General features: G+C 43.8%; 1 protein-coding gene across 4 annotated transcripts in view; it reads left to right on the top strand.

Annotated features, from left to right (window-relative positions):
- The window catches only part of LOC133130209 (E3 ubiquitin-protein ligase NEDD4-like), a 57,030-nt gene that overhangs the window by 11,667 nt on the left and 20,814 nt on the right, over window positions 1-24,549 (top strand). For 3 of the 4 annotated variants that reach the window (XM_061244599.1, XM_061244601.1, XM_061244600.1), the window contains exons 1-7: window positions 4,770-6,331; window positions 17,203-17,253; window positions 18,383-18,444; window positions 19,089-19,191; window positions 19,667-19,830; window positions 22,572-22,695; window positions 24,462-24,549. The exon at window positions 24,462-24,549 is cut by the window's right edge and continues 77 nt beyond it. In XM_061244599.1, the coding sequence (XP_061100583.1) occupies window positions 5,144-6,331; window positions 17,203-17,253; window positions 18,383-18,444; window positions 19,089-19,191; window positions 19,667-19,830; window positions 22,572-22,695; window positions 24,462-24,549 (1,780 nt within the window). In that variant the 5' untranslated portion in view covers window positions 4,770-5,143. Of the gene's footprint in view, window positions 1-2,679; window positions 2,734-4,769; window positions 6,332-17,202; window positions 17,254-18,382; window positions 18,445-19,088; window positions 19,192-19,666; window positions 19,831-22,571; window positions 22,696-24,461 lie in introns of those variants that run through there. The other variant, XM_061244602.1, reaches the window with a different exon arrangement.

Here is a 24,549-nt window from a genome sequence, read left to right on the forward strand (position 1 = left end):
GTATACAGTATAAGGCTAGGGTTTACTAGTAATCTGGTACAATGAGCTTATTTAGGCCCGACAGGGTTAGTGTAAAAGAAGGCTGAAAAAGCTGGCTCCTAAAGGCCTTCCCTTCCCATCTGCTACCTACGTCATTGCAGCAGCCCATGCTATGTTCTATTCTCACTTTAGTGAGCTTGAAGTTGAAATGTTTCCGCATACAGTTGGTGGTAATGGTGATAAAAACACTTTCTGAGCTGTTCGCATAGGAAGCTCACTCCCGTGCCCTCAAACTGTCAGCGCGTGCACCGGCAGGAGTCAGGAGATGCCGGCGTCCTACGTCCTACCCTTGCCATCACGAGGGCGCTTCGCTCTTTCGGAACGCTCTGACGCACGGCCCGGCCGTAGTGAGTCACCTGCCATTTTGAGTTTAGAAGGAACAGCGGTTGTGTGGGGGAGCCACGGCCCAGACAGATGGACAGATCCAGGGCAGACGTCTGTCGTGTGGACGGCTGCACTATCACAGGCATTTCGGATGACGAGCGCGCTGAGCCACACTAAAAGCCGGCTGTGACTCAGACTTCAAGCATTGTCATTTAATATTAAGGGAGCTGTGAATGTTTTCACCGCTACTAATATCTTTTTTTGTTCCTCGCCGTCTGTTTAAAAGATTTGCCTGCATGTTTGTGACAAATTAGCTTGAGAGGTAATTTATCACTTCAGTTTTTTTCTCCTCTTTCTTATTCTTTATTAAAGAGTGACATTTAATATTATGGTTTTGGGGTACAAAAAATAGCCACAGCCAGCTCGTTTTGGTGTGAAAATAATTATGTACAGAGGATAATGATTCAATTTGTACAGCTTGGAGAGAAAAGAGTGTCAAGGTATACCATCTACAGTTAAAATGAAAATAGACTTATGACACTTATAATAGAAAATAGAAAACAACTTCAGAGAGAATGTGAGGCTGAATGAGAACCAGACTGATATTACAGGTTATTAACTGAGGTCAGAGTGGGGAAAGTTTGAGGGGGGGGATGATAACAACTACAACAACCATACGGGTGATGATAACGACTACAACAACCATACGGGTGATGATAACGACTACAACAACCATACGGGTGATGATAACGACTACAACAACCATACGGGTGATGATAACGACTACAACAACCATACGGGTGATGATAACGCTGGCGAATGATGACTTTCAGTTGTCCTACCCTACAGAATCAATTCTGGGACCAACGGCGGTGTTTTTCATTTTCTTCTGAACTCGTCAGAAAGAGCTTTACCTTGACTGATTTCTCTGTGTTGATATTCCACAGTACCTACAAATACTTTACTTGTAGATGTAGTTGTGTAATAGAAAAACAACAGACCCAGCTGTCATGACATGCTCGCTGCTTGTAATTGACTCATTCATTGAAGGGGGCGTGTTCTGAATAATAGCAGTGTGGAGTTTAATTAGAGAATTCAGTAAAAAAAACGGGTGTCATTAATTGTTTTTTATTGAGGTAGAAGGGAAGCAAATGTTTCACACATTGTTATCAAATATATTTCCTTCTGAATTGCTTAGTAGAATGGGCTGTTTCCAAACATTGTTCGGAGGAACAGCGTCATTTGATTAAAAACTTGATTGGGGAGGGGAAAACATATAAAGAAGTGCAGCAAATTTTGCTCAACTAAAATGATCTCTCATGCTTCAAAATTGCAATAAAAACCCAAAACAAGTGGAAGAAAACAAGCAACTACTGTTAAAACAGATCGAAGAATAATCAGAATGGCAAAGACTCCAGACAAGAAGGATTGAGGTAATGGAGCGACCCCGACCTCAACCCCATTGAAAACTTGTGGGGTGACATTAAAAATGCAGTTTCTGAAGTAAAACCTAAAAATTCACAGGAACTGTGGAATGTAGGTTGTTCATCCTGGGCTGAAATACCTGTCTCTAGGTGCCAGAGGTTGGTTTACTCGATGCAACGCAGATGCGCAGCAAAAACAATGGTTATGCAACTAAATATTAGTTCAGTAATTTGAATTGAAGTTAAATCTTGAAAAATGTATTCAGTTTATACATTAAGTGTTTGAGTTTGAAGAGAAAAATTTCGACACTGCCATTTTTTTGAACAGATTAATTTGTTTGAAAAGGCCATCACCTTTTCTTTGCTTCCTGTAAAAGAATAACGCAGATTTTATAAAATGTGCTAACGCTTTGATTTGGAATTGAATGTGTAATGTTTCCACTACATTTGAAATAATGAACTAAAAGCTATTAAAAAATATATTTTTTGAACGCACTGCTATTTATTTGAACACAACTGTACCTGGTCTGTGTTTGTACCTACACCAGGCTGCAGAGAAGAACGGGATGATTCAATTCAATTCTGTTTTATTTGTATAAACAGTTTTTACAGAGCACTGTTACAAATACACTTTACAGAGTACCATAACAGCAAACGCAAGACCTGAACCCCCGCCCCCTCCCCCGCAAGCATGTGGGGAGTTAAACCCTCCAACAGTGGGAAGAAATTTATAAAGGCCCATCCTCCACTGGCTGGCAAGGTGTAATGGTAGATATAACAGAAATGTGTTAGGACATCCGTTAGCACAAATGAAATGGGTTGGACAGGTTACAGTGAGGTCGTATATTAACTGGACGATGTGACACTGACGGCTCTCTGTCCTCTCTTCCAGGTTCACCCGAGGAAGCATCGGCTGCTGCTGGAGGTATTCGACGAGAATCGCTTGGTAGGTTTGGTCGCCTTCACAGAAGCTGGCTGCTGGGTACACATCATAGCCTGGAACACAACCCCCCCCTTTCTCATGTTTTATTCCTCAGACTCTGAGAACAGGGCCCTGGTCTCTCTGTTACCTTTAATTTCTAATGGATCAGACGACTTAAGTTTGTGCTTAAATTTGACACAGCAGTTCTCATCTTTTACCACACAGGTATTTGTAGGTATACCTTGTATATCACAAATACATTGGAGTAGGAATTTGAAAGAAATCATTGGAGTTTTCATCTGACCTTTTAAATCTAATGACTCAATGGAAAGCCTACTGTATGTTTTAGTTTGACTCCTATACTGTTATTTTTCAAAGTATAATTGCAGTGCTGTCTTAATCACTGTGTGGCAATTACTAGGGTGTTTTGATATTTAAATGAAAATTAACTGAAAAGTAGCACATTTAAACAACATATTTTTAATGGCAAAATATTTCTGAAATATGGAATGCAATGACTTACAAGAAATTGGAGAATTGCCTTTTGTTGCAGTTTATTGCTACTGTATAAACAGGTGTTATGGTAAGTGAAATAGAATATCCTCAAGGGTGGGCTGAGGAGTTTCTGCCAGGTGGTTGTCAGCACATTAAATGTGTATATGCTAGTAGTGTAGTAGTATTTTTTTTATATTATATTCCAGCTGCTACCTCACTAACTTGTTAAACAGACCTATATATGTAGAATATGTACATTTTACCGGAATGAGTAGCTTTGTGAAACGAATGTACAAGGACTCTCTAAAAGCTTTCTTAAGCTTTCTCATTTAGGAATGTTTTGGTGGGCATGCATTAGTGATTAAGACACAAATTGAAATAATGCGGCGATAGTGTGGTTCACCCACCAAAACAAGAGAGCGGTCTTGGTCCTGAACATGGTCTAAATACCAACATTTAAATTCAGCGATTGCTTTCTACAGTGTCTCAGGTGTAACATCACCATGCATATTCATAAGTGGGCAGGTGCTTAAAAAGCCTTGTAGGACAAAACCTATTTAAACAATTTTGGTTTCCAAAAATCAAGCGTTGAGAAAATGGTTGGGCATGGCATATTTGTAGGTGAGTAGAATTCCTTCTTAACTCTGGATTCGGTTTGTCATTTGAGATTAATTTGATAGAAGGCCTATGTGGTGTCGACTTTGTAGAAACTCTCACGAGGCTTAGTACCTGATTTAATAAGTGAGAAGCGCAGTGTCAGTTAGAGTTGTAACCACATGTGTGCCCCCAGTGTCCTTCATAATGCCGTGGTCGTGTGCAATCGTTATGGATTGAAAGAACGGAGTGCTTGTGACAGAAGACCAGCCATTAAAGCGCCATTGGCAACAACAAGAGGTTTCATATGACAAGTAGGATGGCCTCTCAACTTTCATTTCCCAGAGCAGGCTTTCTCACAAAAAGTACTGCTTTCAAAAATGTCCTTGTGTTATGGACGTGATCAACGTTACATTACATTGGCATTCCTTGGGCTCTGTAGTTCTGTACGTCTTCAGTGAATTGAGTGGCGTCGCTTGATTTAAAACTATGCCATCCGATTTTCTTTGCTTAAGCTGTCTGTCAAAGGGCTGCCGGTGTGAGCTAGGGGGATACTGCTTCTGAGGGGAGCCAGCTCTGCAGTTTGTACTAACTGCCAGTAGCTTCCTGCATATTTCTACAGGCGTAGCAGGGTTTGCTAGCTATGGAAGCTGTTTGGAAATTCAATCCTCAGTTTGGTGGTGAATTATGCCAGACCTCATTCCTACAGATTTCCTGTAACTCTATACCCACAGGGTAAAAATATTAGCAGTGGTACGGTGTAGAAAGCGCCATTACCACTTGAGGGTAGCACTGGAGACTCCACTTGCCCTCGAAGCAGAACACCGACAGAGGGGCTCCGAAAACCAGAATGCAAAGTTGTTTTTTTTGGGGGGGGAGGGTGGAGGGGGGGTGGCTGGATTTGTCCACGCAGCCCGGGGAAGGTATAACCAAGGCGAGGGCTTGGCCGGGCTTCAGTCGAGCAGCTGAGCTCTGCCTTTAAAGCTTCCAGAGCCTTCCGCTGTGACTGCGCGCCTTTGCGGTCCTTAAAGGCACGGCGCATTAGGAATACCCGCTGCCCATTGGCCACACTCAGCGCTCCAGAGTTCATCTGACCTCCCCGGGCTGATCGTTTCAGTGCAGACCCTCGAGAGGAATGCGGGCCGTCACTGGAGCTATTTTGGCAATGTGCAGCAGCTAATGACCGTAATCACAGGAGGGGGAGATACGGCGGAGCAGTTGCTTTTGCGTCTTTTCTTTCGTTGTTTTTTTTTTTTTTTTTTTTTTTTCTTACTCTCCACCCCGGGCCAAACGCCGTTCGACAAATGCCGTTCCCTGGATCTCGGGGATTAAAAACGTAAGATAAATGGCCCACCGGCTCCGCTTGCACTTCGGCGCGAGGAGGAGCAACACGGACCCTCTTTCGGATAGCTGCGGCCATGAGGAGTACAGAGGTCCCGGCCCGTCGCCGCGAGGCTCCGTCCACATGAAGGTGACTCCGGGGCAGCTGCCTCTGCCTCCCCTGTCGCCGGAGTATGGCGATTTACAGCGCTACTCGGCCGTCTTTATACCCAAGGTTAGCGGCGGCGGCGGGAGCAGAAAGAGCACCTTGCAGATCTCCCTGCAGCCCTGCAAGGGGAATGGAGACCTGGAGCCCAGGCCTGAGAATGGGGGCGAGGGCAGCCCTGGTAGCAGCACCGGGGACCTGGCCCCCGGGGGGGTCGACGGGGGGTCCTGTGGGAGCAGCACCACCAGCGACGGGGGCTACTGCAGCAGCAGCAGCATCTTTGAGCCCGAGGCCGCTGAGCGATTGGCGAGGCCCGAGAGGGGCCCCAACCAGTGCAGGACCCCAATGCCCCTGCGGCGCTGCTCCTCCCTGGTAATGTTTCCCAGGAGCCCTTGCAACACGCCGCCGGCCTCGCCTGTCAGCCCTGTGGCCACAGCCACTCCCTCCGGAGGGCGGGGCCCGTACCATACCTCGCACCAGTTCCTGGTGTCTGGCGCCGAGCCTGGCCAGGACGACCACCCCAAAGGGGACCCCAAAGCTGCAGTCAGCGACCTCCAAATGTCCAAGTGTGGAGGTCCTGCCCCGGAGCCTAAAGACGCGGGGGCCTCGTGCCCGAACCCCGCTCCCTCCTACAGGCAGCAGGACCACTCGGGCTGGCGCTCCAGCGTCATGCTCCGCTTCACGAGCGGGGACGCCCCCGGCCGAGCTCCTGCGGCCGACCCCGAGCCCACCTGCCACCACGTCAAGCTGTTCCGCAGCACCTCCTGCCTGCCGGCGCTCAAGTCCACCGAGAGGAGCCCGGGAGGGGGCCCCGAGGAGAGCCTCCCCCACCAGCACCATGCTCTCCAGAGGAGCATCTCCCTGGAGGTGCCTTACAGACACATCTCCTGCCGCTTCTCCAACCCCGGCTGGGCGCGCTCCAAGAGCGGGGCCCCGCACGTGCACATCCATGTGTCCCGCGGCACAGAAGGTCGGACCGCAGCCTCGTCGAGAGACGGGGCCGCAGCCCGCAAGAGCGCCGCCGTCCACAGCGGCTCGGGAAGAAGGGTAAGGGGGGGGGGGGGGGATTATGTTTCCTTTATGGATGAGAGGGTTGGAAAACAATTGTCCTTGTAGAGCTTTTTTGTTTCCCGAAAGTGAAATGCATTCCACTTGCGCAGGCTGCAATGAAAAGAGGAGAGAGGAGTGCTGGGAAGAGGCACTCGAGGGTATGGAGAGAGAGATGCTGTTCTGCATTTCACTGGGCACAATGCACCGATGCAAATTAACACATGCTGCCACTGTTTTTTTTATCCTGAAAGAAGACTTGTGCTAGAGAGGATGTTATGCATTGGTCTGCATCTTATTTAGAATTACCTTTGAAAAGTACTGTAATATGCACAATAATAATGATGTTAGGTTTTGCAGTGGCAATTAAGGGGGGCAATCATCTCATAATTGCCATATATTCTCCTTTGTCCCTCGGAGTGTTGATTACGGAGTAGAGAGGCTTTCAGTTGGGCAGAATTGTATCCGTGGAAAGGAAAGCTGTGTGCTCACCGAGTAGCTTTCTTCCCCTTTAATATGCTGCTATATTAATATGTCAAATATATGGATGTTGTCAGTTTTACAATTAATTCAAATGCGTCCGGAAAAACTGCCGTCTCTTCGCCAACCCCCGGCCGTTATATTAACATCCTTTTGTGGTGTATCACTCACTGTCAATGGATTGAATGATGATGAGTCTGAAATAATTAGATTTCTTGTGTACAGAACAACCAAGCCTTCTGGAAGATTATTTTCATCAGCAATTAATGAATATCGTTTTGCATTGGTCTGGTGATGCGCACAGGAAAGCTTATTTATCATTTTCAGAGTTAATTAATATCTTGTATATGTTAAACCCCCCTCTTCCTTTTGGGAATTTTCTGACATGAACATTGTAAGGAAATTTTGGATGCGATTTGAGACTGAGACTGATGCTGGCTCCTGAAAGGCAGTTGGCAGCCATTAGCATTGCGAGCAGGCCCTTTCTTGCCCCCTGAATGCAAAATGCAAGCCATTCTACTGTACTGCTGGCATCATTGATCTTTCGGATAATCTAAACTAGACGTCTTGGAGGTATGCCTTCATATAAACAAATCTTTATTTTTATCCTCCCTTCGGATTTCGAAGTCCCACTCCTGGCTGAGCGTTTTGGCCAGAAGTGGCTGAAAGGAAAAAAGGAGGAATAAATACTTGTTTTTTACTGATTTCTTTGCGTTTTGCAGTGACTGCGTTTGCCTGCGCCTCTAGGTTCTGTTTTTTAAACCGCGGCGTGTTTACCCCGCAGTCAGCTGCCTCGGTCCCTGCAAAACGAGAGTGTGGATGGGTAACTGAGAAGGCTGATACAGCCAAGTCATGCAATTAACAAGCCCTATGTGGACAAACATTCGAAAGTGTTGGGTTACATCACAATCATTCATTAGCACTGTCCAGGCGCGCTGCTCTGAAAAGCGAAAGAAGAAAATAAACAACTGAATCTGACACCTGTTGAAGAAGATAACAAGCCCACTTGTGTGTGCAGGCATACAGAAGTTAGTGGGGGGAAGGGTGTCCATTTTTATTATTCTGTTAACGCTTTGGGTAATCCGTTTAAATATTTACCCAGGGCTAATTATAGCAGTGGGAGAAGAGGCCCCCCCAGCTATAAATAAACAGCCTCAGAAATATTTCTCCTGACTCCGGATAGTCTGGCCCATACTAGCGACACACAAGCCTGCGGATTCAAATTTAAGGGTGATATTGGAGGAGGCTTTGGACATGTCAGCCCTCCGCAGGCTGGGGTCAAATGGAAGCAGGGGACTGTGAGTTCGAGGACCGTGGCTGCTGCCGGGAACAGGGCGGTGCGTTCCCTTCCCCGAGTTACGCCCCTGCCAGGACCTGTTTGCTACACTTTGGGTGTCCGTCTCTCTGCCAGGACCTGTTTTGGGTCTCTTACTGGAGGTGTTGCCCTCTCTCTCTCCCTCTCTTCCTCTCTCCCTCTCTCTCCCTCCCTCTCTTAATTTATTTCTTTCTCTCACTCTCTTTCTCCCTCTTAATTCAATAATGCTCCCTCTCAATTAATTGCCAAAGCAATTAACAATAAAATTATGAACAATGAAGAAACCTGATTCATACACTTAAATGAAATGTACATGCATACGTGTGCATGAGTATTGGTAAAGATTTCTATATCATAGATTACAACACAAAGCAAACTTAAAATATGCACTCAATAACCACTGTATTAGGTAGACCTGTGCACCAGCTTGTTAATGCACGTATTTAATCAGCCAATCATGTAACAACTAAATGCCTAAACGCATGCAGACGTGGTCAAGAGATTCACCTGTTTTTCAGACCAAGTGGGCTTTGACTGTGGAATGATTGTTGGTGCCAGAAACTGCTGATCTCCTGGGATTTCCATGCACAACAGTCCCTAGAATTAGCAGAGAATGGTGCGAAAAACAAAAAACATCCAGTGAGCAGTCGTTCTGCAGGCAGAAACGTGTCGAGAAAGGTCAGAGAGGAAGGGCCAGACTGGTCAAAGCTGACAGTAATTCAAATAACCACATAGCCATTATGACAGTGGTATGCAGAAGAGCAACTGTGAACACACAACGTGCCAAACCTCTTAATGCGCAGGCTACAGCAGCAGAGTCTAAAAAAAATAAGTACCTGATAAAGTGCTAATAAAGTGTGTGTATATTGTCTCCTGTTCCTGTTTGTTTTCTCTCTCTGTTCAGCTCTCTCTGAATCGCTGTCTGTCTCTACGGCTGTCATGATGGAGTATTTGGCTGAAATGGAGATCCCTTGCATTTATTACAACTGCACTCTTTTATGACCCACGTTTTAGATACGGTTTCACCCTTCGCTGTGTGCTTCTCTGAATCGCTGGAGCTCGTATATCAAAGGCCGTTATTTTACAAGCCTCATTTGTGCTTCTTTCATGGTTGTTTTATCCAGGAACGAGGATGCTGGTGTTCAAAGTGCCTCGATTTGTTGTGGAAATGTGTCATTGAAGTGCCCACTCTGCTTTTGAATGACACTTTATATTCTGTAATGGATGCAGCGTGTTTTTTTGTAAAGCGTAATTGAAATTTGGTTACCTAAACTTTAGTAGTTTTCCAGGTCTACGTATACTACCCTCAGCCAGTGCAGTTTCCACTTAAAAGGCCATATGATATAGCTTAGATTCCAAGCTTGTTGCAGATCCCTATCAAAATGTCAGCATTACAGAAAACATGCCTTGCTTTCAGCTGTGACGTTTTCGCCCGGAACCTTGTGCTTTTCCGGAAAATTCCTGCCCTTGTCAGCCTGCATTGAGACTAAAGGGCGAAAGCCAGACTGCTGTGATCTTGCCCGAGTTGTTTAGTGCTCAGTCACGCAGGGAGCCCTTTGATGTGTGGACTGGAAGATGTTCCTTGTCCCTTTGCCCTGCAGTTACACAGGAAAAACATCCCAGTCAGCTGCAGTCTACTGTATGTGGCACACATGGCTGTTGCGCTCTCAAATGAACTGACTTTTTTTCTTCAAATTTCCCAAATAGACCCTGAAAATACAGTAATGTTCTCTTTTGGTACAAATTAGTACGTTTTCCATGAAAAAATGGTACAATTAATTATATATTGCTGGCTACAATTTTATGTACCTATAGGGTACCCACCCCAGCGACAAGCATTTGTAGAGTTTTTTTGTTCCTTTATTTGTGAGATTGTGGATTTAAATGCAAAATTCTAATTTCCTCAAAAAATTTAAGAATAGCGTTTTGCTGTGATTTGAGAGAGAGATTTATAACTGAGTTGGACCTGCATATGGAATTTACCAGCTATTGCTGCCCAATTTTTTGTCCTTCATCCTGTTGTAGACTATCCCTGATATAGCGGGAGTTCTTGATATACACTCAGCAATCACTTTATTAGGTAGACCTGTACACCAGTTTGTTCATGCAAATATTTAATCTTGTGGCAGTAACTACATGCATAAAAGCATGCAGTCAAGAGGTTCAGCTGTTTTCCAGACCAAATGTCAGAATGGAGAAGAAATGTGATCTAAGTGTCTTTGACTGTGGAATGATTGTCGGTGCCAGACAGGGTATTATAGTTTGCAGAGAATGGTGCAAAAAACAAAAAAAATCCAGTAAGCAACAGTTCTACGGGCAGAAACACTAGCACTGTTAATAAGAGAGGTCAGAGTAGACTGGTCGAAGTTGACAGTAACGCAAATAACCACGCATTTCAACAGTGTTATGCAGAATGTTATGTGAACACACAACACGTCAGGCCTCTCAGTGGATAGGTTACAGAAGCAGAAGACTTAAGTCTAAAAAAGAAGTCGAATGAGTACCTAATAAAGTGCTTACTGAGTGTATACCTTACCGTTGAGAGGAATGGGCAAAATCTGAGAAGGGATTTTGTAAATGGGGTATTATATTCATCATTGAATTTGAAGCAATGTGATCACATTACTCACACTCACACTCTCACATTGGAATATTGTCATATGGCCCAAACAATTATGTTTTATGTGTAATGTTGCTGCTTCGTCTTATCCTACAAGCCTGAACTAAGGTTGCATTGGACTAGTGTTAATTCGGTGTATAGATGAAAAATAATGGATAGATATGGGGTGCACGCTTTCTTGGTGCACAATATGGAAGCATTATACCCCCAAATATTAAAAGAATATTAATATATTAATATATTAGCGCCTGTTCTTTTTGCTTTAAAGACATTTCCTGTGCGGTGCATGGATTATACCATCATATTTTTCAAATTTCTCTTTTTTGTAATGTCCTGTGAGTACAGCATTTCATGAGTGGTTGAATTCTGGTTTCTACCCACAATAAAACATTGGGTACTATCTACCCTTTTGTAATTGATTTGAGTAATGCCTTCCGAGTTTTCGCCTCTCTACTCTAACAATAAGGTGTTTGTTTACTGTAGCTGCGTAATTTGCTGTCTTGCATAATTTACTGATGGCGATGGCTGTGAACCTGCTTTACAAAAAGGACAAACTAAACAAATCACTAACATGATAATGAGCGATAACACCATCCGATTTATACGAAATGGGCGAAATGCGTATGTGCGGGCTGGAAAAAAAAGAGTTTCCTTTGACTGTAATTTTCATGTGCTTTCGCCTCTTCCTGGAAGCAGATGCTTCATGCAAACTTCTTGGAATAGTTGGTACTCACCCGTGCTGTTACCATAGTGATGTAGTACCAAATTGATTTTATTTGAAGAAGAAGAAGAAAAATACTGCAGTCTGCGTGCATCACATATGTACTGTATTTGGCCGTTTTCCTGATGGCATTTTCTGGTGGAATAACAGCTATACACCCAGGCATTGTGTGATCTAGTGCCCACTTGTGTGAAAAGCAGTGCAACTGATTTGGGTATGGGGATGCAGATGGGGTGAAATGGCCAAAAGGTTCATCAGGTGCTTCCATTTTGTGACTAATCTATGCTATTTCTGTCCTGTATCCACTAATGACTATGTTCACCTGCACACTAATGCCTGCGTAATAATTCAGTATTCAGGGTATTCAATCTTTCCATGTTATCACCTTATTCGGTAGCCATAGATACATATATAAATACATTTATATAGCACTTTTCTAGACTCTCAAAGCGCTTACAGTTATGAGGGGGAAACTTGCATCAAACACCATCAATGTGTCGCACTCACCTGGGTGATGCGCGGCTGCCATTTTGTGCCAGAACGCTCACCACACACCGGCTGAGATGGAGAGAGAAAAAAAAATGCTTTTGCCAATTAAATCGGGATGATTAGGTGTCAGGTTGAAACAGCCAGGTTGAGAATTTAGCCAGGTCACCGAGCCAGGTTACTCTTTGCGAAGAGTGTCAAATGATCTTTAATGAACTGTCAGGACCTTTAACGTCTCATCCAAAAGCCGGCATGCCCTACAGCACAGTGTCCCCATCACCGCACTGGGGCATTGGGGATAATTTGACCAGAAGGAAGATTGCCCCCTACTGGTCCACCAACATTGCAATTTAGCTTCTCCCCATAATTCGCCCTTTGTCTTCAGTTTTTGTCTTCAGCAAGTAATATATTAGTTTGACTCGATTCAGGTTGGGTGACTTGTCCAGCCAAGAACATTCCAATTTTTGGCCCTGAAAAACTCCATTGTTGCCCAAGCCATGACATTACCTCCACCATGTTTCACATATGAGGTAGTTTGCTTTGGATCAAGCAGTTCTTTTATTTCTCCAATTTCCACTTTGGTAGAGGTTAATACTCATCTAATCTGTCCAATTTTCTTACATAACCTTCTGTGTTTATGTACTTTTTGGCAAACCTGCCCATTATGTTCTTGAGGCTTGAAGTTATGCTGGTGTGGTGGTATCTTTATCGTAGTCACATAAAGTTGACATATCTATACCCACATCCTGGAGAGTGTTTTTGATCTGTTCAGCAGAAAATAGTTTTTTCCGTCACAACTGAAAGTATTCTTTCATCTTCCACTACAATGGTCTTCTGCAATCTACCAGGTTGTCTCTCACTGCTAAGCTCCCCAGTGCATTGTTCCTATTTAATAATGTACCAAATGGTTCATTTTGACACTCGTTACATTTTGGCAATGTCTCTGATATTTTTTCAGTGAGTCTTCAGCCTCATTACTGGCATTGTCACTTCTTTGGTCCTCATGTTCACAGACAACAGTGACTTTCAATATAAATTCCCCAGCTAGAATCAACTCTAGACCTCTTGCGCCTAAATTACCTGTTGGCCAAGAAATTGCTGAGCAGGCAAATGTCCATTTACTTTTGGTCCAATAAAATGATGGGGATTCAAAAAAGGGCTGCAGTTCCTATATGGCTCACCCTATGTGGATGAACAGTAAATGCCTTCAAATTAAAGCTGACAATCTGCAAGTTAACCTCATTCATTGCTTTACTTGAAGACGACAAAGCCAAAACACCAAAAAACCGTGTGACTGGCCAAACCCTTATGGACTTCACTACACATACTTCTGTATGTTCTATTTTAGAATTTTTGGGTCATAATTCTCTCGCTGGCTTGCTGTCATGGTTAACCCAGAATGTTGGTCTATAAAATGCAAAAGTGAGCATCTCTCTCAAGCAGTAGTTATTAGGTAATTTCATGCAGGAATTATCTGGGGATCCCCTGAAGACATATATAAAGGAATAGGATCTGGGCTGGGCACCTTCATGCCGGATTATTTGGCCCTGCAGACAGTAAGAATATCTGCCATTGTATTTCACAATGCTTGTAAACATTCTAACCAGGATGAGTGGCATTATTAACAATGCTATATGCATATAAACATAGCCATTGGATTTCCTAATTTGCATAAACTATCAGCCCTGTGCTATTTAAAACCGTCAGTCTTGTCCTTATTTTCATTACATTGCCATTACAACTGATTCATAACATCTCAGGCTTATTATAGGGAATTTTCATGTTTCTTTTTCAAGGTCTCGTTTTCATCCGTTCCAGGAAACAAAGCACCTTTCTTCTTGGAATAGTTTCTGGTTTAAGGCCTCTGGTCTAATGGGAACCTGCTGTGTGTTAGGAAGTGTTTGCATTTTCAATGAAGGTTTTTTCATTGTGTTCGTTTTATTTTCTCATCATTTTTAATGGATTTATTTCCTGCAAACATACCGGCTTGACTCACCAAGTTAAATTTTATCCTCGTTCACACCTGTTTTGAGATTTAACAAACTGGCAGTCATTTCAGAGGTACTGAGTGCATATGCATGTGTGAGGTGTCCAGTGAAAGGTAGGGCTCTATAATTCATCGCTGAATTGATGATCGTGCAGTCGAACACCCCTCCCCTCAGATCCCGCTCTTGCTGCTGCTGTTGGATGCATTGGCGTTCTCTTGGGCTGATCGGGAATTCGGTTTTTTGTTACTTACTGTACACCATTCGCCTTTGACTTCAAGCTGAAAAACAAAAAGCGTGTCCTGCCCTTCAAAGTCCTGAGTGAAATTCCTGAGGGATGCACAACGGAGGTGTTGACATCAGCGCGGTTTACCGGTTCTGTTTCTCAGCCGAATTTCCATGTCGGTGACATACGAGTGATTCACTTTTGAGCAACCATTTCTGACATCTGACATTGGTGCCAATCCCCAGTCTTGCCCCTGGGTGCTGATGACTGGTAATTTATGAATAATTAGTCATGTAGTGGAAACATAATCCTAGGCTGGAATGGCCCAGCAGTATGCAGCAAACCTTTGCTCTGGTATTCGCTGCCAGCTGTCTGTGTGACATTCCCTGGTGCACTCTGATGCCATTTGTCCTTAAGGATGGGTTAGGATCTTAGAGTATATAGTGTATACGGACAGCAATGCCAACCGATGTGCAAACATTCCGCCACACAGGGCAGCAGGTTCGCTCAGCGCTCCTGCTCATTCCTGTCCTCGGTCACATGCCTCGTCACATGCACAACCAAGAAGAAAACGCAGGGTAAATTTCGTGCTGCGGCAGATGGACCAATGATAAGCGCTTGGGCGGTTGCCGAACGAGGGCGAAAAGATTTCAGAGTATTTATATCTCGTAAAAAAAATCGGACCTTGGAAAGAATAATGACAACTCCATGTAGCAGAAAGTGAACATCAGTATATGAGTGGAAATATGTGTAAGTTGCGGACAAACGTGAATGGAGTCCAATGGGAAAATAGACTTTTTGAGCGAAAATATACAGTAGGTATCACTAAGGGGTGACTTCATATGAATTGGCGAAACTTAATAGCTTTGAAGCTGGCACCTTGGTTAGAATAATTGAATACTGACCTCAGGAAGTCGCATGATAATTTTCTTGTAACTTTAATTAAAAGCATTCTCGTGGCTCTAAATTAAGGAACTAAATTATTTTGTTCACAGTTAAAACGATGACCCGGGAAAGTCAATGTACCAGCTGGAAACAATTTCAGAAATGACTGCGGTCCAAAAACAAAGCCTCGCGCCTGGCCTGCTTTTCCCCTCTCTGTTATATTTCCACAGTGATTCACAACACACTGGCCCTCGCTGTGGCTGTTTCTGACACTTTTATCGACCTGCTTTTTAAATGTCATTTTTTAAACAAAATAATTTAGTAATAAAAAGCCTTGTACATGGCAAATTGACTCTTTGTCCTTTGTCTGTGTTTGTCCTTCAAAACGGCAAAATCTGAAGCCAAACCTTGATAGTGACTCGTGGCCTCTGTGGTTTGCTGTGGCCGGGGTGTCAAACACCTATGAGAGCACTGTGCTGACTCATTGGAGAAGCCAAAAAACCATGTTCCGTTTATATAGAGATTGCCTATGACTGAACTCATGTATATATTCAGACAGCAACGTCACCTCATAGGTTAGCGTTAAAACCCTGTAGTCAATAATTCAATGAGAATTATTATCTATACGATGAACACTGAAGTTGTGTGGCTTTAGAATTGAAAAGGACAGTAAAATAGGCTGTAAAATGACTGTGTTTTGTTTGAATTTGAACTTGAAATTGAACTCCCTATGGGAGCCCTACGGTGGCCCTAGTTGCAGAAGCATCTGGCGCTTCGCGTTCCCTTAAATGGGGTCAGGTCAGGCCGGCAAGTGTGCCTCGGCTTTGCCAAAGGCATTGGGTTAGCCTGGACGGCTGCTGTGGTAGCGGGGAGTAGACAGAGGGGGTGGGCGGAAAGGTGTGCGTGAGGGGGACCGCTCTCCGGGTTTCAGACGTGCTCGTTGGGCCTCTCGGGACGGAGACGGAAACTCGCTCGCGGTGGAAGTCACGCCGTTTGGCCGCGGTTCGTCGCAGCGCTCGTCCTCTCCAGTCGACGGCGTCTCCGGGGGTTACGATTATGGGCTATTTCTGCTGCCTCAGCTCCATCTGCAGTATAAAAGCAGTCATCCTCCGGTTCACACTGGAGGACAGAACCATAAATAAAATCTCAGCCCTCAGCGCAGCTTCCCGTAAAAGGTGCGATTAGGCAGAACGGAGATAAATGGTTGGATTCATCATCGTGCTGCGATGTGTTTGTAATGTGAAGGCTTTATGGCACCGCTCCCAAAATCTGGGATACTCGCTGTGGCAGAAAGAAACTTCAAACTGTGTGGCGCATATCCACAATTTGTTCAACTCTGCTTGTGTCAGATACACTCTGTCTCTTTTTACATGTGGGGACAGGACATACGGGAGTTACTGCATTGTAATCTGGGATAGTTTACAGTGGCAGTAGTGGAAGAAACTTCAAACTGTGTGGCATATATCCAGTTAATACAGCACTGCTTGTGTCCTACAGTCCTACTGTGTATGTGTTTGTGTGTGTGTGTGTGTGTGTGTGTGTGTGTGTGTGTGTGTGCGTGTGTGCACGCACGCCCGCATGCATGCATCCATTTGTGTACGTGCATGTGTATGTGCCTATCTGTGTGTGTAGGTCTGTGTATCGGTTTGTGTGTGCAGTGTGTAGGCAGTGTGTGTGTATGCAGTGTGTGAGTGTGTGTGTGTGTGTACGCACGCCCGCATGCATGCATCCATTTGTGTACGTGCATGTGTATGTGCCTATCTGTGTGTGTAGGTCTGTGTATCGGTTTGTGTGTGCAGTGTGTGGGCAGTGTGTGTGTATGCAGTGTGTGAGTGTGTGTGTGTGTGTGTGCGCGCGCGCACGCCCGCATGCATGCATCCATGTATGTGTACGTGCATGTGTATGTGCCTATCTGTGTGTGTAGGTCTGTGTATCGGTTTGTGTGTGCAGTGTGTAGGCAGTGTGTGTGTGTGCAGTGTGTGCGTGTGTGTGTGTGTGTGTGTGTGTGTGTGTGTGTGTGTGTGTGTGTGTGTGTGTGTGTGTGAGTGTGTGAGTGGGTGTCTGTCTCTCGGTTTGCATGTGTGTGTTTAAGGTGTCCTTCTGGCAGTGCTTCACACCCACTCTGAGTTGCCCTGTTTGTCTCTGCTTTCCAGACTCGGGATGATTTCCTTGGACAGGTGGATGTGCCCTTGCACCAGATACCGGTGAGATTTATCATTGAGGCTTCTTTTTTGTGTTCTGAAATTAAAAGTAACATCTTTTTCAAGTGTCGTTTTTAATGGTCTTTAAACTTGGTGATTTTCATGTAATATTGCCTATATACACTCAGTGAGCACTTTATTAGGTATTTATTAGACTTATTTCTTAGTCTTATTGGTCTTCAGCTGCTGTAGCCTATCCACTTAAAGGTTTGACACGTTGTTTGTTCAGAGATGCCCTTTCCATACCACTGTTGCGTGGTTATTTGAGTTACTGTCGCCTTCTTGTCAGCTTCGACTAGTCTGGCCCTTCTCCACAACTGCTGCTCACTGGTTGTTTTTTTGTTTTTCACACCATTCTGTGCAAACTCTAGAGACTGTTGTGCATGAAAATCACTGGAGATCAACAGTTGCTGAGACACTCAAACCACCCTGTCTGGCACCAACAATCATTCCACAGTCACATTTCTTCCCCATTCTGACATTTGCTCTGTAAAACAGCTGACCCTCTTGACCACGTCTGCATGCTTTTACACATTTAGTGTACATGATTGGCTGATATTTGCATTAACAAGCTGGTGTACAGGTCCACCTAACAAATTGCTCACTGGGTGTATATTTCAGTTAACTATTTCCTTGTGAATGTAGTTTTATTTTTGTTGCAAAATTCCTCCTTTTAATTGGTTGCCATGGTTGTCATGTTCACATTGTTGTCTTGTTGTTCTACCCATTCCACTACTGTAAGGCTTGTGTCTATTCCCTGTTTTTACACTTGCAGTAACTTGGCACATCAATGTATTTTCCTCTACTGTATGCCAATGTTGACCTATTTAAACATAAACACCCTCCTTTTTGTGTGGCCACAACATAACGTTTGTTTGTTCCAGACCGCAGAGGTGGAAAGTAAATCCCTTGTGTTGTGGCTCGTTCCGCACTAACATCACGTTAAACTTACAATGCCACAATACCCACATTGATAGTGTTACCCTTGCCTCATTTTACGGCCATTATTGTTTTTTCCACTGTTTACGTTTGCATCCGTGTTTGTGTTATAACCATGCGTGTAAAAGAGATCTTTGTGTACGACCATGTCGTTTTAATTCTTTTCTTTCTCTTATCTTTCATTTCGTTTCAGACAGAAAATCCTAACATTGAACGACCATATACATTTAAGGATTTTCTACTTCACCCAAGAAGGTTGGCTCTGCTTGGCTTAATACTTGAGCCCTTTTCTTTCTTTCCTGTTTCCAACGCTGACAAGTTTTCGTCCTGTTGGTGTGCTTTTCTATGCTGTGACAGCCTGAATTGTAGTCTAAACTAGACAAACTAACTGGAACTAGCTGGAACTTCAGGGTAAGCTTTTTTCATAAAATGCGAAAAAGCCAATCTCAACATCATTTTTAAGTTCCCAATTAATTACATGGTTATTATATATTTGATCAGGCTCAATAGCTTATAAAAAAATATGATTTAATAAAATCATATTTGAAGTTGGAACTACCAGTCCATGTACATATCTTTTTCAGCAAATATCAGTGTGCATGTCTAGCCATGGCCAGATCTTTCAACCTTTCTGATTCAGGATAACAACCTGTCCTTCCTACAAATAAAGAAATTATGCAAATTTATATTTCATATATTTCATATATGCGTTTAAATTAACGTCAGCAACGACTAGACTGATTATACTACGTAAATAGACTGATCATACTGGACTGATTATGCTATGTAAATTTGTGAGTAACACTCACGGAAGACCACGTTGCAGATATTGGATGCGCTTGATAGACTGTGTGCTTGTTTGTGTGTGTGTTTTTCATACGGTTTATATTTGGCTCCAGTCACAAGTCCCGGGTGAAAGGCCATCTGCGACTGAAGATGACGTACTTACCTAAAAGCTGTGGCTCTGAGGAGGATGGCGCTGAGCAGGGAGATGAGGTGGATGTGAGTCTGAAACGAGCCCTGAGCCCTGAGCTCGCTCTTATTCATCTTAACTCATCATCACAGACTCGTCTGGACTCCGTGCCAATAACTGTCTCTCGAAAAACGTCCTTGGTTTGAGCTGTTCGAGCTAACCGAGATACACGAGAGACAGAGAGCTTCACATCCTGGGTTTGTACAGGGAAGGTTATTTCACTGGTAGGAATAAAACACCTAATTTTTTTTGACATGACTGTTTTCAGTTTTATACTGTAGTTATTTTTTTACAATCCCACACCAATCCAACTTTGTGTTATGCATATCATTTGTTGGAAATCTTCATGTTTTTCTCAGAGTGATGAGTCCTTTGGATAGCCAAAAGAAAAAAAGAAAAAAAAGGAAATGGCTTCTTTCACAGGCAAAGGTGTTTCATCTGTCAGTTTGAGTACGCACGATGGTGGCTCCCGGTAACGTTTGTGTAACGTTTTCTCCTGCGCAGCCGGGATGGGAGTTTCTGGAAAGTCAGGACATGTCTGGCCCTCGGCACCATCACCAGCTGCCTGCACTGCCCCCTGGCTGGGAGGAGAGGCAGGACAACCTGGGCAGAACCTATTACGTCAACCACGAGAGCAGGACCACACAATGGCACAGACCCACTCTCCAGTACGCTCTCTCTTTCTGTCTGTTTTACATCCCTTTCAATGCAGTTTGCTTTACTGGCCTGATACTATCTAGATTTGGCAAACTAAGCATTAGGTACACCTTAGTAGTACGAACATTGTGTGGCCGAATGGTGTCAGTGGGAGTTGCTATATTTTATGTGTCTCCACAATAAAATGTCTGGGTTTTTTTTGGATGTTACTGGGTAGCGGATATTAGCCTCATTCTGCCCTGTTTTGTGTTTGTGTCTGTACATAGTGGATCTTTTTTTACAGAACATTGCATGTGCTGTTCTATTTGGGTGTGCGTCCCAGTTTGCAAAGTTTTGCTTGGAGTGCAGACCAAACAACTCACTGCCATTCAGGGGGCCCGTTTCTGATTTGAATTCTTTGAGCAAAATCATGATTGCCACATCTATTTTAAATTCTCTCACTCTCTCTCTCTCTCTCTCGCTGTATTTCACTCTTTCACTTTCTCTCTCATTTCACAGTAACAACCTTTTTTTGGCTTACAGTTTGTGAAATGTAAGCAGCAAATTACATTTAGCCGCTGACGAACGTGGTAGACAGCCGGGGACAGTTGCGATCAAATGTCCCAGGACACCAGTGGCAATGGTGATGGAGTAGTCAACTGTAACAGCAGTACCTGCATACAGGCATAAGACACCTTATTGTTTAAAAAAATTTAATCAGGGTGTTTGTTTTTTCTGGAGGCACGAGAGTTTGTTTTGAAATCTGGCTGATGCAGAGAGATAACAGGCAGCGCACCTAAGCGCACCTTGCATGCTAGTTTAAAGGTCTCCCATATTGTACACCTTTCCTGTGTGTCCAAGTTCTGATATCCATAAGAAGACATTTGAGTGGTTTTTAGTACCAGCAAAATAATCTCTATACAGTTTCATATGTCTACGAACCTCTGTTCTCATTGGCTGGCTAGCTGCAACGACATGAACACTGTCTGTGCTGAGTCTCTTGGGTTTGTTTTCGGCTACAAGGTGGTTGTGCTGAAGCAATTTGAATCGTTGTGATGTCACAACAGTCCAAACATCTTGATTTAAAAAAATTTTTTTTTTTATATTTTCACTGTATTATTATAGCACCTTCAACTCCTTTTTAATCCACATAGCAAGGGGAATGTAATTTTCCACAATATAGGACCTTAATAAGGCTGGTTCAGGGGTTAAATAGTGAGCAATAATGTTGGTTTAAATAAGACTGTGACAGTTTGAGACTGGTTTGGAGTTAAATAGTGAGCAATAATGTTGGTTTAAATCAGACTGAGACTGGTTTGGGGTTAAACTGAGCGATAATGTTGGTTTAAATCAGACTGTGACTGGTTTGGGGTTAAACAGTGAGCGATGATGTTGGTTTAAATCAGACTGAGACTGGTTTGGGGTTAAACAGTGAGCAATAATGTTGGTTTAAATCAGACTGAGACTGGTTTGGGGTTAAACAGTGAGCGATAATGTTGGTTTAAATCAGACTGTGACTGGTTTGGGGTTAAACTGAGCCATAATGTTGGTTTAAATCAGACTGTGACTGGTTTGGGGTTAAACAGTGAGCGATGATGTTGGTTTAAATCAGACTGAGACTGGTTTGGGGTTAAACTGAGCGATAATGTTGGTTTAAATCAGACTGAGGCTGGTTTGGGGTTAAACAGTGAGCGATGGTGTTGGTTTAAATCAGACTGAGACTGGTTTGGGGTTAAACAGTGAGCGATGATGTTGGTTTAAATCAGACTGAGACTGGTTTGCGGTTAAACAGTGAGCGATGATGTTGGTTTAAATCAGACTGAGACTGGTTTGGGGTTAAACAGTGAGCGATAATGTTGGTTTAAATCAGACTGAGGCTGGTTTGGGGTTAAACTGAGCGATAATGTTGGTTTAAATCAGACTGAGGCTGGTTTGGGGTTAAACAGTGAGCGATAATGTTGGTTTAAATCAGACTGAGGCTGGTTTGGGGTTAAACAGTGAGCGATGGTGTTGGTTTAAATCAGACTGAGACTGGTTTGGGGTTAAACAGTGAGCGATGATGTTGGTTTAAATCAGACTGAGACTGGTTTGCGGTTAAACAGTGAGCGATGATGTTGGTTTAAATCAGACTGAGACTGGTTTGGGGTTAAACAGTGAGCGATGGTGTTGGTTTAAATCAGACTGAGACTGGTTTGGGGTTAAACAGTGAGCGATGATGTTGGTTTAAATCAGACTGAGACTGGTTTGCGGTTAAACAGTGAGCGATGATGTTGGTTTAAATCAGACTGAGGCTGGTTTGGGGTTAAACTGAGCGATAATGTTGGTTTAAATCAGACTGAGGCTGGTTTGGGGTTAAACAGTGAGCGATGATGTTGGTTTAAATCAGACTGAGACTGGTTTGCGGTTAAACAGTGAGCGATGATGTTGGTTTAAATCAGACTGAGGCTGGTTTGGGGTTAAACTGAGCGATAATGTTGGTTTAAATCAGACTGAGGCTGGTTTGGGGTTAAACAGTGAGCGATGGTGTTGGTTTAAATCAGACTGAGACTGGTTTGGGGTTAAACAGTGAGCGATGATGTTGGTTTAAATCAGACTGAGACTGGTTTGCGGTTAAACAGTGAGCGATGATGTTGGTTTAAATCAGACTGAGACTGGTTTGGGGTTAAACAGTGAGCGATGATGTTGGTTTAAATCAGACTGTGACTGGTTTGGGGTTAAACAGTGAGCGGTAGATCTTGTGTGTGTTTACCGGCCGCTCCATCTGCTCCGGCAGGGACAGTCAGCTGGAGGCGGAGCAGCGACAGACCGTTCAGAGGGAGGCCCAGCACGCCTTCGCCGCCCGGCGACAGATCTCCGAGCACCACGACGGCCACGCCCCCCGCCGCGAGTCTCCGGAGGTCAGGACTTCCTCTCCCCACCCAGGCCTCTCCCACCTTCTTATTTATTTATTAACCCTTTTTTAACCAGTCAAGACCCTTGAGGTTCAAAACCTCTTTTGTGAGGGTGGCAAGAAAGGTCAGCAGGGCAGTGAAACAAAATGGAATGTGCAATTAACAGTTACAACAATACAATAAGTACAACATGAAATCACTATCTTTTGTGTACAGAAAAGCACAACAGCCAATCACGGCCAATCACTGCTCAACCTAACAGCTTTACTGTGTATGAAATGGAGTGTGCCAATCAAAGCTTTCTGTATAGACAGACCTCAGCAGCCAATCAAAGTGCCTCACTCCGCCAGCCCTCTTCTGTATTTCATATACACGGAACACGACATCCAATCAAACTGTCCCACTCCCCCAGTACAGTACACCCATGCATTCTGTATACACAGAACACAATAGCCAATCAAAGCTTTCTGTATACACAGAACTAAACAGCCAATCCAAGTGCGTCACTTCAACAACCCTTTTCTGTACTCTGTGTATACAAAACATAGCAAACATTCACAGTGTTTCATTGCCCAAGTGCTGTTGGATATACGATATACACACAGCCATATCTGAATGAGACTGTTTACACCAAATACAGAGGCCAATCAGATTTTGTGTAAATACTGCAGCCAACCAGGGTGTGTTACTTCACCATTTCTTTGCTATGTTCTGTGTGTGATCTCCACAGCTGGCAAACACAAATGTTTTTACTGTGGCAGTTTTATTCCTGCATACTGTTTGAACAGTGCACAGGTAAAACCAGTGATTTACAGTGCGTGAACTACTGCTCCCAATCCCACAATGACACTTCACTCGTCGGAACAAATGGCATCGTTTCAGCCCTTTCAGAGTAGCTCCCAGAATGCATTCCTGGAAACCCTGCCTCGGCCAACTTCATCTCTGTGCACTTGTGAAACATACACCCCCGTGTGGTCAACCTTAACGCACCTTCAAGACTGGTTGTGATACTGTGTGCCGTACAAGTGTCTGTCGCTGGCAGTAGAAGCCAATTGCTGGATGAATGCATAGAAAAGAATAGGAATGTGGAGCTGCTTACACGCTAAGATTAAACCAGGTTGTTTTGTTGTGCCGGGTCACCCAGTGCTAAGTGCTTTGGGTATTTAAGCTGTACTAGCTAGAGCACCCTACACATTCAGCTGGTGAGGTAGTATTGAGTATTGTGCTTATTATTTGCTGTGAACCGACTGCAGCACCTAATAGGGATGCTTTTTCCTACTGAACTGAACTGCAGTTGGTGTCTTCCAGTGCCCCAATGTTGAACTGTGTACGCTGCAAAACACCCCCAAAAAATAACAAGTGTCTTAGACTTATAATCTATATTTCTATAGATATTTCTAATGAGGTAAGACAATTTGAAATTTCAAGATTATTTTGAGACTCATAATCTATATTTCTATAGATATTTCTAATGAGGTAAGACAATTTGAAATTTCAATATTTGCCAATGGAATAAGAAGCGTTCACTTGTCAAGCTAACGTTAACTTAAAATAAGCAAATATAAAAATAAGATCTTAAGTCTGATTACAAGACTAAAATGCCTGTTGTGACAGTCACGTTTTGCAGCGTGAGGAAAGAGAGGGTGAAAGGGTCATTTTGAGAACTGGAAAATGTTTTTGAGTTTCACCTGGCAGCTGCTGTGTTTGCCTGTCACGTGTACGGTGTTTTAAAAATGTGCTGCACGTTTCTTTCCGTCGTTTCTGCTCCCCAGAGCTGGGAAATCGTGACGGAGGAGGAGAGCGCGGCGCTGGGAGACCACGGCCACCTCTCCCCCCCTCCGCCGCACTCCCCCCTGGAGT

This window comes from Conger conger, chromosome 6 (genome assembly GCF_963514075.1).
Source record: "Conger conger chromosome 6, fConCon1.1, whole genome shotgun sequence".
Classification (NCBI taxonomy): domain Eukaryota; kingdom Metazoa; phylum Chordata; class Actinopteri; order Anguilliformes; family Congridae; genus Conger; species Conger conger.